Source organism: Leuciscus leuciscus (genome assembly GCF_965113295.1).
Source record: "Leuciscus leuciscus genome assembly, chromosome: 14".
NCBI classification, from domain to species: domain Eukaryota; kingdom Metazoa; phylum Chordata; class Actinopteri; order Cypriniformes; family Leuciscidae; genus Leuciscus; species Leuciscus leuciscus.
Window position 1 is genome coordinate 4,619,491 of NC_138738.1, and position 15,018 is coordinate 4,634,508.

At 36.0% G+C, this 15,018-nt stretch overlaps 1 protein-coding gene across 1 annotated transcript in view; it reads right to left on the minus strand.

Moving 5' to 3' along the window:
• uba7 (ubiquitin-like modifier activating enzyme 7) overlaps positions 1–14,021 on the minus strand; it is a 36,398-nt gene extending 22,377 nt beyond the window's left edge. Inside the window, exons 1-20 of the mRNA XM_082136363.1 lie at positions 13,933–14,021; positions 13,526–13,573; positions 12,314–12,482; positions 11,711–11,845; positions 11,495–11,601; positions 11,330–11,420; positions 10,770–10,902; positions 10,570–10,667; positions 10,272–10,433; positions 8,950–9,114; positions 8,275–8,385; positions 8,074–8,154; positions 6,924–7,079; positions 6,574–6,739; positions 6,256–6,452; positions 5,371–5,435; positions 4,499–4,694; positions 2,577–2,651; positions 1,720–1,918; positions 1,533–1,624 (exon numbers count right to left, since the gene is read on the minus strand). Of these exons, the coding sequence (XP_081992489.1) occupies positions 1,533–1,624; positions 1,720–1,918; positions 2,577–2,651; positions 4,499–4,694; positions 5,371–5,435; positions 6,256–6,452; positions 6,574–6,739; positions 6,924–7,079; positions 8,074–8,154; positions 8,275–8,385; positions 8,950–9,114; positions 10,272–10,433; positions 10,570–10,667; positions 10,770–10,902; positions 11,330–11,420; positions 11,495–11,601; positions 11,711–11,845; positions 12,314–12,482; positions 13,526–13,569 (2,442 nt within the window). The 5' untranslated portion in view covers positions 13,570–13,573; positions 13,933–14,021. The remainder of the gene's footprint in view (positions 1–1,532; positions 1,625–1,719; positions 1,919–2,576; positions 2,652–4,498; positions 4,695–5,370; positions 5,436–6,255; positions 6,453–6,573; positions 6,740–6,923; positions 7,080–8,073; positions 8,155–8,274; positions 8,386–8,949; positions 9,115–10,271; positions 10,434–10,569; positions 10,668–10,769; positions 10,903–11,329; positions 11,421–11,494; positions 11,602–11,710; positions 11,846–12,313; positions 12,483–13,525; positions 13,574–13,932) is intronic.
• Positions 14,022–15,018: the final 997 nt, after the last annotated feature.

A 15,018-nucleotide genomic window follows, 5' to 3' on the forward strand; every position in this document is an offset into this window, starting at 1 on the left:
CACTAGAGACATTTTTATTATTTTATTACATTTTTGTAACAGGAAACATAAATTTTTTAAATATTATTCAATAAACAAAAACTATAACAGTACTGTATATCCATGATATTAAAACACTGTCTTGAGCTTTAGTGTAAGCAAAAAAACAAAACAAAAAACAAATAATGTCACTCATTCACTTACATTTGATTAGTGACCTAGAAAAGAGAGCAGAATATAAAATATTTCTTCTTCATCATATATTTGGTTTGTTTTAAAATCCTAAAACTTAATTTTAATCCCAGATTTTCTATGTGGTTTTAGACTTTTGGGCCTGCAGTATACAGAAACCTTTGTCTAACTGTTGCCATATGAACATTTTTCCAAACAGATACCAGGACGCTTAATCTTCAAAGAAAGCAAGACTAGAAGCAACCAGAGAAAGAGAAATGGAGAATAGATAGTCCAGGAGTGATTTAAAGATTGAAGAGATTGTGAAAATCAAAGACAGATACATACAGAGAAACACATAGACTGAGACTAATCCTCTTCCTAACAGAACACACAACTGAGATGTAGTTCGGACACTGCTGTCCATTCAGTCTATGTACTGTATGTGTGTGTGTGGAAGCCCAGGAAGCCCATGTGTCATGCAGTCACGACAAACGACAAAGCGGACACTGACTAAACCAGCATGCATCCGACGCTTTTCATAAGGCCTGTCTGTCCGTTGGACACCCTCTATTTGAGAAGTATGTCACAGTGTTGAGGTACTATGAAGTAGATCTGTCTCAACAGAAAGGATGACTGTTTTCTCTCGTCTGCTATGGACGGAGCTGGTTAAGGGTCGATGAAAACTGCAGTCGGGGTTGGATGTTTCAGGGCCAATTTTGTGGTCCACTGAGACCTCCTACCTGAGAGTGGACGCCAACAAGTCTGACAGGCCCAGTGCACACACCAAATGTGTGTGTTTACTGGGAATGCTAAAGTTAACACGCTAACTTTCATACTAATTTTATGTTTAAAGCCACTAATGGAATAATTCACACAAAAATAAAACTGTTATAATTTTCTCTTCCTCATGTCATTCCAAACCTATATAGTTTTATTTTAAGTGTAAAGTAAAAGTAGAATGTCTAAGCTACTTTTTGTTTAATGAACAAAATGAAGAAAAAAAAAACCATACAAATAATGTTTTTAAATATATATACAGAGGAATCCAAAAGTAATTTTTTTTATTCTGAAAGCCAGGAAATAAACAGAAGGTTTTGAAAAATGTAAAAGAATGTAAAGTTATGATGTCAAATTATCCGTATTGACAGCCCACACACACACACACACACGCACACACACACATATACTTAGTATACTAAGTTAAATACTAAGGAACTATTTATGTTTTATTTACTATTATTTTAATTTTCTGTTAACTGTCATTCTGTGCTTTATACAAATGATGCAAGGTATTTAGTTTCATCAAGGCGTGCATCACAAAACAATTTTTATTGTGAAAATGCTATTCAAATAGATATTGACTTGACAAACATGGGTACCTTCTCAAACTCTTGTGGATGCATCCGGAAGTTCTGGTTCGTCAGCTGGAGTTTGGACAGCTTCTCCTTTAACATCTCCAGCTTGACTTTGTCTAAGAGATGCAGTGAGGGATATTAAAAGAGAGTTCTTTCCAGACTTATTCAAATGTATAGCCTATATAATTTCGTATTAAGCCTAACATCTCACCTTCCTCTTTCCTCTCCTCATTTTCCTCTTTCAGCTGCTGGTCGGTCTCTGCTATCTTTACACTAGATTTAGGGGTGAACACGGGGACTTTTACTCCCTGCAGAACGCTCTGAATGTCAGCACGATTCCTGGAGCCTGTAATCCCATAGATCTGGCCGTATAAATTGGCCGCTGCCACAATGAAGTCCATATGGGTGGTCTATAAAACAAGAGAAAAAGGTAATCATCTCAAATCAAAATACTTTTATTAAAGCTGGCAGAACTAAAGTGAAACTGCGTGTTTGTGTTTGATTTTGGGCTGAAGGGTGGAAAACTTGCCATGAATCACAAACACACATGCAGAGACACAGAACTGCAGTGGTTAACAGGAAACGATGAGAGGAAAGTGTGTAATGCATTCAAAAAACAACACTTCCCAAAATGGGTTCACCATAGAATTCAAATTGACTGTGAAAAGGGAATTCCTTAGTTTAGTGGAAAACAAATCTTACCAAATGATGATAACATTTATAAAGAATCAAGACAATGGAAACAATGGGCCATAAAACTGAATAATGGTTGTAGAGTGGAACCATTTGCATATCTAGCCTAATTAAAATATTTAAGAGTTTGTCTGAAAGGGTTTCTGTGAAAAGCATGACCTGTTTGCTAATGTGCCTCTGTTTACCTGTGTGAGTGCGTCTGTGTGTGAGGGGGTTTAACATGTTTTCACTTTGCTTTGTTAATCTCAGGTGATCAATATCAGATAATTCACACCAGGAGAAAAAACTTGAGTCGTAAAGTTAGACATTCCTGTCTGCAGGGGATGATGGGAGATTCCAGAGACTGTGTATGGGAATTTACTCAGGGAAACTTACATTGTTTGTGTCAAAGGTCAAAGGATGTGGACATCTCTTTGCGCCCATCCAGAACGGAAGTCCAGAGCTTGTTACCTAGTGTGGACCAGAGTGGGAAGGAGAGGAGAAAAAGCGTTTTTAAAAAGTGTTTATATTTTCTTTTAATGTTTTTAAAGATATGATTTATTTCATTGTTTATTATACGTGTAAATTTATTTATTATACATGTACAATTATATATACACATCTATTATTTTAATTTTGTTTAATATTAATAATATTTTTATTATCTGTATTATTAGATGTTTGTCTATTAAAAAAAAGGTATAAACATTATTTATTGTTGTTCATTTTAATATATAAAATATACTGTTAAAGATGCTATATAGTTCTATTATTATTATTATATCTAAAAATATTACGTTTATGTAGGATCAATTAATTACAGTTTAAAATACTTTATGTATACCTTTTAAATAATTATAATATTTTTATTTATTTACTTTTTTTATTATAATTATGATTAAATGCTTGTTTATTTTTCATTTAAAAAATATTGTTCATTTTAATATATAAAAACATTGTTAAAGGTGCTATATAGTCAGCTCCAGTAAACAAGAATGGAAGACGTCTACGTTTTGTGAACCAAATGGAAGCCCTGCAGCCACACCAGTCACATGCTGATGTGAAGTGGACGTGATTGGTCACCATAAAGCCCATGTCTCCAAGCCTTTTGCTTAGAGAGACAGAGTAATGAGTTTATCATGTGTATGTGTGTGTGTGTGTGTTCGATACAATTTGTGTTTTAACAAAAAACAGAAGAGGCTGTTGAAAAGAACAAAGGCAGACCAAAAGAGCAGTAACACAAAGCTTATTCCACTAGTTTAACAGAAAGAAATGTTTGTGTTGGTCTTTGTGCACTCCAGGAAAGACTTCCAACTGACAATGAGAAACTTTTATGCCAAGCTCATCCAAACCTCAGGAGAACCTCATTATTGATTCTTTTTCAGTATATTCATGCATAAACCCCTGAAACTGAACTGTGGTCTACACATCTGCGACTTCAGGTTTTGCAACTGTTATATCAGGACATGCAAGATAAAGGACATTTCAGAGTTTCAAAACTCTGTTTTCTGGTCCATATCACCCCTCCTCTGAATGAATGATTATCTCTGTGTGCAGGCACTGATGCTATGGATTAGACCTCTCCACATCCATACTGTTACACAACCATAGACGCACAAGCTCCTAGTAGAAATGATTGGTCGTATTTTTCACTGAATAAGAATCTCATATATTTAGAAAGAAATTATTGTAATATGCTGCAATTCACATAATGAAGACTTTTGGATTTATAATAAGACTTCAGATAATGACATGAATGAATGATTTTGATGTGAACAATTTCATAAATATTTATTTTTACAAGGTATTGTGACTTTATCATGTCATCTCTCTAAACATGGTCCGAGCCCACTGTTATAGACAACAGCGCCACCTGCTGGTTCAAAGTGAAACTAACAATCACTCTTGTGATCCCAAAACTAATGCCAACTCACTTTTTTTAAACATAATCATAATCAAAATGTCTAAGGTATATATTGATAAGACTAGTAAGTCTGTAAGTAGTCATTTTAGTGGGTCTTTTTTTATCATCCAAATCGTTTTACTGAACAGTTTTGGGGAGAATCTCACAAAACATGACAAAACCATATAGGTTTTATTTCATCCAAAATAAAATAAGAATAAGAATTTTTTATAGAACTATTAAGAATGACACTATTTTTTTAACAATTTAGCACATTTCCCCCCCATTCTCCCATGTGATAATATATATATATATATATATATATATATATATATATATATATTGCATTACAGCCTAAGAACCATAAGCTTTAGCCACTATGACATGTCCTTGTATATTTGGCTCTCTATGTTACCTGGTCAGGGGGAAAGCAGTGCAGTAGTTGTCTAATGTGATTGTTGTAAAGCGTTTCCCACTGTTTGCGGGCCCAGCTGATACAGTCGGCCCAGTTCTGAGGCCATTCCTCGCTCAGACACCTATAGATGCCCTCCAGCATTTCCACAGCCTCCACATCCCCACGGGCGACTGTGCGATCTACAAAGGTTGGGTCACTGCAGACAGAGTTGGAAAAAAGAAGTAGAGCTATCTGTATGCTATGCAGTATGAGTAGCTTTTTTGTTTTAATTTTTTCAACATCAATTGTTTAGGCTAAACTTTATATGGCCCAAAAGCCATTAAAAACATTTCATTACTCAAAATAAAATGATAAAAATTTGTACCTAAAACGAAAATGAAAAATACAACAGTACAAACAAATTCAAAATTTTAATAAACAACTGTAATAGTGCATTAATGATACTAATATAACACTGAGCTGTTGAGTTGGGTGGGGTGACAGCACACAGGAGGTAGTTGAGATTGAGGCAGTTATGCTCATGCCTTCCCTTTGCGGTATCTGCAGCACACAGCACCTCAACTTCCTGCACACTCGCCTTTTTATAAACATCCTTCACTTCATTTCAGATGGAAAAGAGATCTGACTACAGTTGACACTTGTGGCAGGAAGCCAGGGAGCAGCCAAGGGTTGCACTAGTAATGAATAGCTGAGCCTGGACATGAGGATTGGGTCACATTTAAGGAGTACAATGTTGAACAGAATCTCTGAAACAGTATATATAACAGAATATCTGCATCTGCTGATAACAGTTGTGCCTCTTCACCCTGTTTCCTGCACACAGGATCTTTTTTCTCTTCTAGACTATTGACTAGTTAAAATGCATTCATTACCTGAGATAATGGTTCACATTCTCTGCCGTTTGCTTGAAAAGCCCTTCAAACTGGTCTCTGGCCCACTGAAAATAATAAAAATAATTTGTGATTCACACACACAGCCTCATATTTGCATTAAAACTGTCACTTTGTGTATTTTCAAATCTTCAGACACATAAATAATTTGATCATAAAAGCCTGGATATATTACACAATTTTATATATTTAATTTATGTATTTATTTATTTGATATATTATGCATGAATATTTCCACTTAAGTTAAGGGCCATTCTCACCAAGGACGACAACTATAAATATAAAAAGCTTTAAAGGGATATTTCACCGCTGGAAAGATGAATGTGTATTTAAATAGGGTCATTTATGTAGTAGAAATGTGACTGTAACGCCAGAAAATGTATTTTTGGCTCATGTGAATGTAAGACAACAACTCCCAGAATGCACTTGCTTCGCTGCCCTACGCGGCCACTCCCAAGCCACGCCTACCGGATACAGAGGGCAGTATCGGAAGAAATGATACGACTAGGCTACTAGTGACTCGAAACTGAAAAGACGCCGTTTTATCGTGAGATCCCCCTATATACAAAGCTTAATGCTAATCGGTGAAGTATGCCTTTAATAACCATTCAGGTCCACACCACAACTATAACAACAAAGAGAAACAATATTGTTGGAATCATTTTCAGAATGTTTTTTAATCAATATTTGGAGTAACACAGGACAGTTTAACCACTCCAAACAGAAGTGTTTGTGATAGCAAAATGAGAGAAATTATAATTTGCTGCTTAAACGGCTGCTGTATTTGTCAATACAACAACCTGTAAATCTGTTAAACAGAAAATGCATGATAAAAAAAACTGTCCACCATTACAAATGCCTTCTTACCTGTAGCGTGTGCTCTATACGGTGCGGGAAGTTCTTGAGTGTGCAGATGGGAATGGCTTTCTGTCCTCCAGATGTGGAGGGTCCATACGATTCAGTCAGGTGTGGTACTACCACCAAAGTGTGGCCTTTACTACCCAGAGTTCCTCCCTCCAGCATGGGCTTTTTGTTGCGCACACAGCACTGGTCGAGATAGACTCCTAATGAACAGGGAAAGTAAAATGTTAGACATGTAGCTACAATATCACTTTCTCATTTTGAGTACTTCTGGTTGATAAACACTGTTGGTGTATCATGGGACCTAGCAAAGTCAGCACTCACGTGCATCCACATTATCCAGCGCAGCTGCGACGCCATCAAGCTGACTGTAGAACGAATATGTGTAGACCTCCTCAGTCTCTGCACACACACGGTTCTGGTGAGAGATGATATTCATGTAAGGGTTCATCTCTTTAACAGACTCCGCCGCCACCTCGGACTTCAGCCTCTGAGAAAGATAAAAAGAATAAATGTTACTGCCATATATTACAGTGATTTTACAACAGTTAAGGCACGTGAAGTGGACATGGCTCAATCAATCATATTTCAGAGATTGAATATTGATATTGTACTAAAACCATTTTCTGAAGATCAAATCAATGGTGTAGCTATTCTGTGCCAACTCTTCTTACCCCGATGTCCTGAGAGCGGAACAGAAACTGTCGATTCAGATTTGATCGCTCAATGGAGTCCATGTCAGTCACCGTAATTTTTCCCCCCTCTCCCGCACCCAGACCAATCAGAGCAAAGTTCTTCAGCAGCTCACAACCAATTGCTCCAGCTCCAACCTGATCACATAAACATTAGATGAGAATTGATGAATAATATTGATTAATAATCTCCAAGACTGAGAGATGGAGCAGGACGTGGGATTTTTAAGAGAGGTTAAATATGGAAGGACTATGTTTACATGTGATGTACTTTATAGCATAAATGTACACAACCGTTCAAAAGTTTAGGGTCGCATAAAAAATATTTTGTTATGTTTTTAAAATAAGTTTCTTATGCTCACCAGAGCTGCATAACATACCATAAAAACAGTAATACTATGAAATTTTTAAATAAATGTTTTCTATTTGAATATATTTAAAATGCTATTTTATTTTAGCATTATTACTCCAGTCTTCAGTCACATGATCATTCAGAAATCATTCTAATATGCTGATTTGCTGCTCAATAAATAATTCTTATTATTCTTATTCAATGAACCGATGTTAAAATGGCTGTTATAATGTTTTAGGATTCTTTGATGAATAGAACGTTCAAACGTACAACATTTATTTGAAATAAAAATATTTTGTAACATTATAAATGTCTTTATTGTCCCGTTTGATCAATTTAAAATATCCTTGCTGAATAAAAGCATTATTTAAAAAAAAAATATTTACAGACCCCAAACTTTTGAACAGTAGCATATGCTAAAAACAAAAATACTACTTTATTAGCATAAAACTGACATGAACAAACTGGAGAATTCCCGGTTTTAGTAACATTCAGAGACACCAAAGTAATAAACCAAAAAATTCTCCCCTTAAAAAAATCTGGAATATTAGGTTGATTCACACAGGAAACTCTGACCTACATATCCTTAGTGCTCAACAGGAAATATCCCATGGCAAATAAAATATTTCCTGTGCATTCTACACCACTGACTCACAGAACTGCTCACTGCCCTGCATTACAGATCAACAACAAGTAACTGACAGTCATCCAACAGGGTTTACTGAAAGACAAAAAGAGTAATGACCTCCTCTGCTGGTGAAGCAGGAGAAACACACTCACCAGAAAATAGTTCTGTTTCTTCAGCTTGTCTTGAAAATCAGATCCAAACACAGCAATCTGCCCATCATAGCGGCTGTCTCTCTGCAGCACAGAGGATAAAGATCACTTTATCAGAAGTAAGTGAGTACGTTCTTCAGAAACAATCCGAAATGAGACTTTTGTATTTTCTAAATACTGCGAATGAGCTTGCTTGTTGCTTACAGGAGCACAGGCGTCTTCAGTAAGGACAACTCCATCCTCCTCTAGAGGCAGGCATTCCAGGGCATCGAAATACAGCCACTGCCTGAGAGGAGTGAATTTACCACTGCACGCCTGAAAGATTTCATTCATGTAGTCAATGTAGTCATTAAAGAAATTGCTTATATAGATAGACCATGTTCACAAACTCAAATTATGTTTTCAAAAAAGTTGCTGGCCACTCTTAGCATTTTTGATCATTTTCACAAAACTTTCATGGCCACCTGAATATTTTGTTGTATGAATATCTGAACATGCAAATATATAAAAAGAAAGAACAGAGCCTCTGCTTTTAATCAAAAACATTCTATTATAGCTTCCTTCATGCATTATTTTTTTATCAACACTTGAATGTGGGTAAGTTTCATTAAAAAAGCTACATTTTGAACAAAAACCTGAGAAAAGTAAAAGACTACAACATGTGCATTAGAAATGCGTTTATCAGTTGTTTCTGCTTCTTAGCCTGTGTTTTGAGCTTGAGATTCTGTACTCTTTCAGAAGATGAATAATATCTTCCCCTACCGTATAACAGTGAAAACATGGATTGCAGAAAACTTTCTGTCAATGGCGGAGAAGTGTTGTGTCATAAATTATGGAAAATTCCATCAATGGCGGGTAAAGATAAATGATCAAACTCACCTTCACCACTTCCTGAGCAGCCAGCCCTCCAATGAAGGCATTGACAGGTGCCAGGTCACCGCTGGCAACCAGAGATAAATTCCTTACAACATCTTCATCAAGCTCATCAAACTTTGCATCTGTACAAATCTCTTTTGTGATAGTAAGCAGCACTTCAGCATCAGCCTACAGAGAGCAGCAAAACACAGAGATGAACTGTGAAACCCCAGTTTCATAGACAAGGTTTAAATCTAGTCAGACTAAAATGCATGCTTGAGCTGTTTTAACTTAAAGCAACATGCACTGACATCTTAAATATGTCAGTGACATTTTTTTGTCTCTAGATGCACACCAGTAATGTTTTTATCTAAAGCACATTTATAAAAGCCACTTAAATGTCCTATTGAAATAAGGCCTAATCCTGGCTTAATCTAAACCCTGTCTGTGAAACCAGGCCTAAAAACGTGATGATTCAGATAAATGCATTGCATTACTATTATAATAGTAGTTTTAGTTGCTTATTATTTCAAAATATAATTCCTGGCCTATTTTTAGTAGTACAAATATTTTTGTTAATATTTCATAATGATGTAAATTGTTATTTGAAAATAGTTATGAATCATAGTGATTAGTAAAGTAATCAAATCACATTTCTTAATGCATTGCATTTACATAATTGCAATTGAATTGTAAAATATTTGCACATGCAAATAAAAAAAATTATCGTATAATAATACTTTTTATTTTATTTTATTGTTGAAGATTGAAATATGGCAATAACTAGATTACGTACAAAATATGACCGCCGCTCAGGCCTGCACTGGCTTTCCACAAAAATAAATGACGTGGAGCAATTTGGCTGTATTGCGTGTATGAATTATTTACTACCTAAAAAAAGTAGTAGTATGTGCATGTCTGTCTGTGTGTGTGTGTATGTGTGTGTGTGTTTGTGTATGTGTGTGTCTGTGTGTGTGTGTGTGTGTGTGTGTGTGTGTGTGTGTGTGTGTGTGTGTGTGTGTGTGTGTGTCTGTGCGTGTATGTATGCGTGCGTACATGTGTGTGCGTGCGCGTGTGTGTTTGTTTGTGTGTGTGTGTCTGTGCATGTGGATTTGTATGTGTGTGTATGGGTGTGTGTCTGTGCGTGTGGAGGTCAGTGTGTGTGCATGCTTGCGTTTGTTTGTATTCCTGCATGTGTGTTTGTGACAACGGAACAGTAATATTACCTTTCTTAAACCTAAAATACTTTGCATAATGACTGACAAAGTCTCAATGTGGAAAATTTTGATACAATGTGTGTACTTTAAAACACATTTCCAGCATAAAGGTGTCATGGTATGACTGACCTGGGATCTAGGATGGGGTGTCCGGCTGTATTTCTGAGTGAATCTATGCAGGGCCTGGAAGGCCAGGTGCAGAGACAGGTGTCTTTGTGTCTTGCCATAGTCTGTCATCTCCACAACCTCAGGATTTCTGAGCGCTTCATCCAGAGCCACGTTCAGAGGTTTCTGCAAGCATTAAAACATCACCTGAGGAAGGTGCCACGTTGACATCACACACTTCCAGGTTTCAAAAGCATACTAACTGAACATCATGACAACAGCATCTAAAATATGGAATAAATCAATAGCAGGTTACACTTACAAAGTTGAGGAGTTCAGGCTGTTTCACTTCAGTTACAACTCCACCCTTCACATACTCGGAAAAGTTTGAAGTGTCACAAATAGTGAAGGAGTAGCTGTCTAAAAACATTGACATATATCTTTGTTATTAAATGAACAGCATGCTATCCACCCTTCCCATTCTCAGCTCTAGACATTTTCCACATTTCACATAACACCTACCCCTCACTTTGATCTCAATGGGACTGCAACTGTTGAGTTCGGTCATGCCTTGAACCTCAGAAAATGTCACAAACATGCCATCGGTGAACTCATGACTCTCTTCATCAGTGCATGTCACTATGCCTGGATTCTCCTATGATAGAAAATTTTACATTTTCAGCTCAAATTAATTAAAGCATAGTAAAAAGGAAGAAAAAAAGAAAAGAATTATTGACAGGTCAATTGTAATAATAATATCTAAATAAAATAATACATTTTGGGCAACTTGTTTTGAAAATGAAAAAATTTAAATCTGCCATCAATTTGTCACTGTCATGTCTAACAAATCCATAAGACTTTGTTCCTCTTTGAAACACATGAAGATATTTTTAATTACATTTCTGTCCCTTCTGTCAAAACTTTGCTTTCAATGGAGGGACAGAAATCTCTCAGATTTCCTTAGATTACTTAATTTGTATTTCGAAGATGAATGAAAGTATTATAGATTTGGAACGTGAGGGTGAGTATCCCTTTAAGAGGACCAAACTGAAAGTGAAAATGCGATTTTAGTCACGTGTCACCTTGCTGATATGAGCAATCATGGCTGAGACTGGAGTTTCTCCATTTGTGTCTCTGACCTCAAACGATTCGCCAAAGTCACAGAACAACTGCCTGCAAACCAAACACAGAAATCAGAATATGATGTCATTTTCACATATTTTATTGATTCACGGGATGCAGCTTACCCACAAAGCCCTCTGGTGTCAGCCACAATAAACTTTATATTGTTTGAGTGACAAAACTCTCCCACACGTAGCTGCTCTTCTAAAGGTGAATTTGTGAGCACCACTACCTATTGTAATTAACACATAAAATAAGACAAAATGAGAAATAAGTTCAAAGTCAATTATTATTATTATTGTTATTATTGCATGGACATATGAGACAGGATCATAACTCACCTGGAACTTGCTGAGGAAGTCCTCGTTGAGTTTGTTAGTCCAGGCAGACACTCGAACGTAGACGTTCAGACTAGAGAGCTGCTTCTCAGAACACAAGGCCCTGTTCTGACCCAGATCAGCATCTTTTAGGTAAAACTGAAGACAAAAGAGGTTATATAATTTATCCTTTGTAAAGGTCCCACAAAAACAACTAAATTAACCATTTACATATTTGTAAATGACTCGGCCCCGGATAAGCGGAAGAAGATGGATGGATGGATGGCATATTTGCAAATATGACTAGCTTTTTTCCATGGAACACAAAAGGGGAGTGGCTCTTTTGTAGGAAATAAAAATGAATCAACCCCTGCACTTAAGCTCTCAAATCTCATTTGCAGTTGCATTTAATTGCAAGTGCATCACAAATGTTTTTACAACATTTACATTACATTTGGCACAATGGTTCTTGAGGGACCATGTCTGAATGCACACATCACCGTTCATTTTCATTGCATAAAAGCTCTGAGCATCTTTGAAGCGTCTTCTTTGATGGTTTGTAAAGGATTGTCAGACTACTTCGTTTTTGGATGAACTTTTCATTTAATTTCATTAAAAGGTCATTACCTGAGAAGACAGATCTCTCCACTCCACCACACCCTCATCCTGAACGGTGACTGATCGAACTCCAGCCAGAATCACATTCTTGGCAATTTCCACGCCAAGACCTCGCATTCCAGCAATGAGGACATCAGCCTTTCCCATGCGACGCATTGCATCATGGTCAATCACATACCTGTTGTGAGATGAAAAATTGCCCCGTGCATAAAGCAAAATTTCCTTACATGCTGATTTATTATTTAAAACATTTGACGGTTGCCATTTAAAATAAACTTATTTTGTGTAACAGAGTAAATACAATGTTTATAGGGTTTTTAATCTAAATAAAAATCAGCCTAAATTAAATATAACAAATACTGCCACAATGTATATTTTGCACATTTAAATAATGTATGGGATATTTTCACATAAAAGTAAGCAACTGAGAATTGGGGGAAAATGCTCTTTTTTTATTAACAAGACATAGCCTAGCTGCTTATACAAAGCAGGTCGCTTTTATATATATACATGCAAGTACAAATAAATGGGAGAAAAAAATAAACAATAACAAAAAGAGGGGAAAAGGCTTTTAAACACAGGCATCATTTTCCTTATGTTTTTTTTATTTAATTTTTTACACAAATCCAATTCACATAAACTAAATTGAGTTTATATGAAACTAATATAGTCTCCCCCCCCCCCCTCCCTGTGAAAAATACCAGGAAGAGTCTAGTTGGGATGGGCGTAACTTTTCATAAAGCAACAGAAAATACATAACTGGAATTCCTCAAACTAAGTAACCTGACCTCAAAAAGACAATTTAGACAACATTACAGCTGATACAACAAACTAAACAACTAATGAAAGCGTCTGTACAGAAATACGATCTTCACATGTCTGCTTTTAAACCTATTGTCTATTAGGTGTCCATTCCATTAAACACATTTCTGAACTTTTTTTTTTTACAATCTGAGGGATCTGCAAAAATAGAAATCTTTAATGTCTAAATGAAATTGTAAGAAGAACAATGCACGTTTTTTTTTCACTGGAAATATAATACAAGCATTCAGTTTCAAGAACCCTTAATTTAGTATTGCAGTATGATTACTCAAGTAAAATGAAACTTCCAATGATAGAGTCATAAAACACACACACAAAAAAATCAATATGGGGAAACCAAGATGCAAATAAGGAAAGTTAGGTTGTATGTCATGTAAGAATATTTTACAATACACTTACAGCTGTCGAGAATATAATCCCTCGTCAATATCAGTCTGAGCCATTTTTCTGTAAGAATGACAAATCATGATCAGAGGTAGGCTACTATTTACAAGGAAGTAGTCATGTGTCAGATACCATGGTACTAACTGATTTCCATATTCATGTACCATATTTACGTTACATTCTAAAACTGTTAGTATTATTATGGTGCGTGTCCAACATATTAGTACCATTGTAGTTTGTTGCAGTGATGGGTCTACACCGGTTAAACCCCCTGGGTCTGGGTGTTTAAACAATGCAGTGACAGTTTTCAAGGATGGATTAGCAAACAGCAATGTGACCAGTGACGAACTCATAAATATGACAACTGTATAATTTTGTAACGAGCTATTATCAACGAGTAAGGAATATTTTCAATAATTTACCTTTCAGCGGAGTTTGGCGTTTGCTTCCTCTGTCAAAACAGAAAGTGTAATGATTCAGAGGAGTGGGTTTCACTTTCGTTTCTGTTTTTGTTGTGTTCCTGACATTGTGTAACTTGGCCTGTCGCGCACATTCAGCCATTTTGAGTTATTAAAAAGATAATTATTAATTGTTTATTGTATCTTCGAAAGGTCCTGTCACTAGATGATGAGATTCCTCGGGTGAGGTCAACATAACACATACCTCAGAACAACCACACGACGGCGCTGCTAATCCATTGAAATAACTGAATATGTGGCTAGAATTGAAGAATGCACAAGAAACAAGTGACAGGGCTGGCTAAGCGACCTGGCATTTATCTCAAATTGGTCAAGACTATTCTAAATAATACTCCGAATTTTCGTAGATAAAAGTTTCACTCTGCCATTTTTCAGGTGTAAAATATGGTCCAAAGCGGTGCCGACGTTCCCTGTCACGTGATAACTAATACTTTTTTCAGTTTTATTCAGCGCTTACCTGGATGGACCATTCACAATCGTTTATGATTTAAAAAAATAATATTCAATTAGTATGTCGGGCAGTAAGGTATATTTATTCATTTATATTCATAATTATGTGTTTTTATAACATTTTTGAAGCTTTCTCATGATTAGGCCTCTAACAGTGATTGGAGTCTGCAGTTACTTTATGGCCTGGCTCAATAAAACAACGTCCAATATTTTACAGATATACACATCCATTTGATTTATACAGGCATGCTTTGTGTAGGATAATTAATACAGATTTAGAACAATACTTTTTTGATCTCTGCTTTAAATTAATTGATCTGGTAATATTTAACCTATTATACACAGGGGATACACAGATTGTTAAAGAGGAACATGTTGTTTCATGCAACATGAGACAGAGTAACTAAACATATTTTTTGAATACATATATACCAGGACCCTCAAAATGTAGGGCTATTTGCACTTTTAAGCCACACACTTAAAAGTCATTGCATTCAACAATGTCATGTATCAGACACAATGTATTAGGCCTGTATTAGGCCCAGACTAATTTCCATAATGTTTGAAAGAAAATTTTGT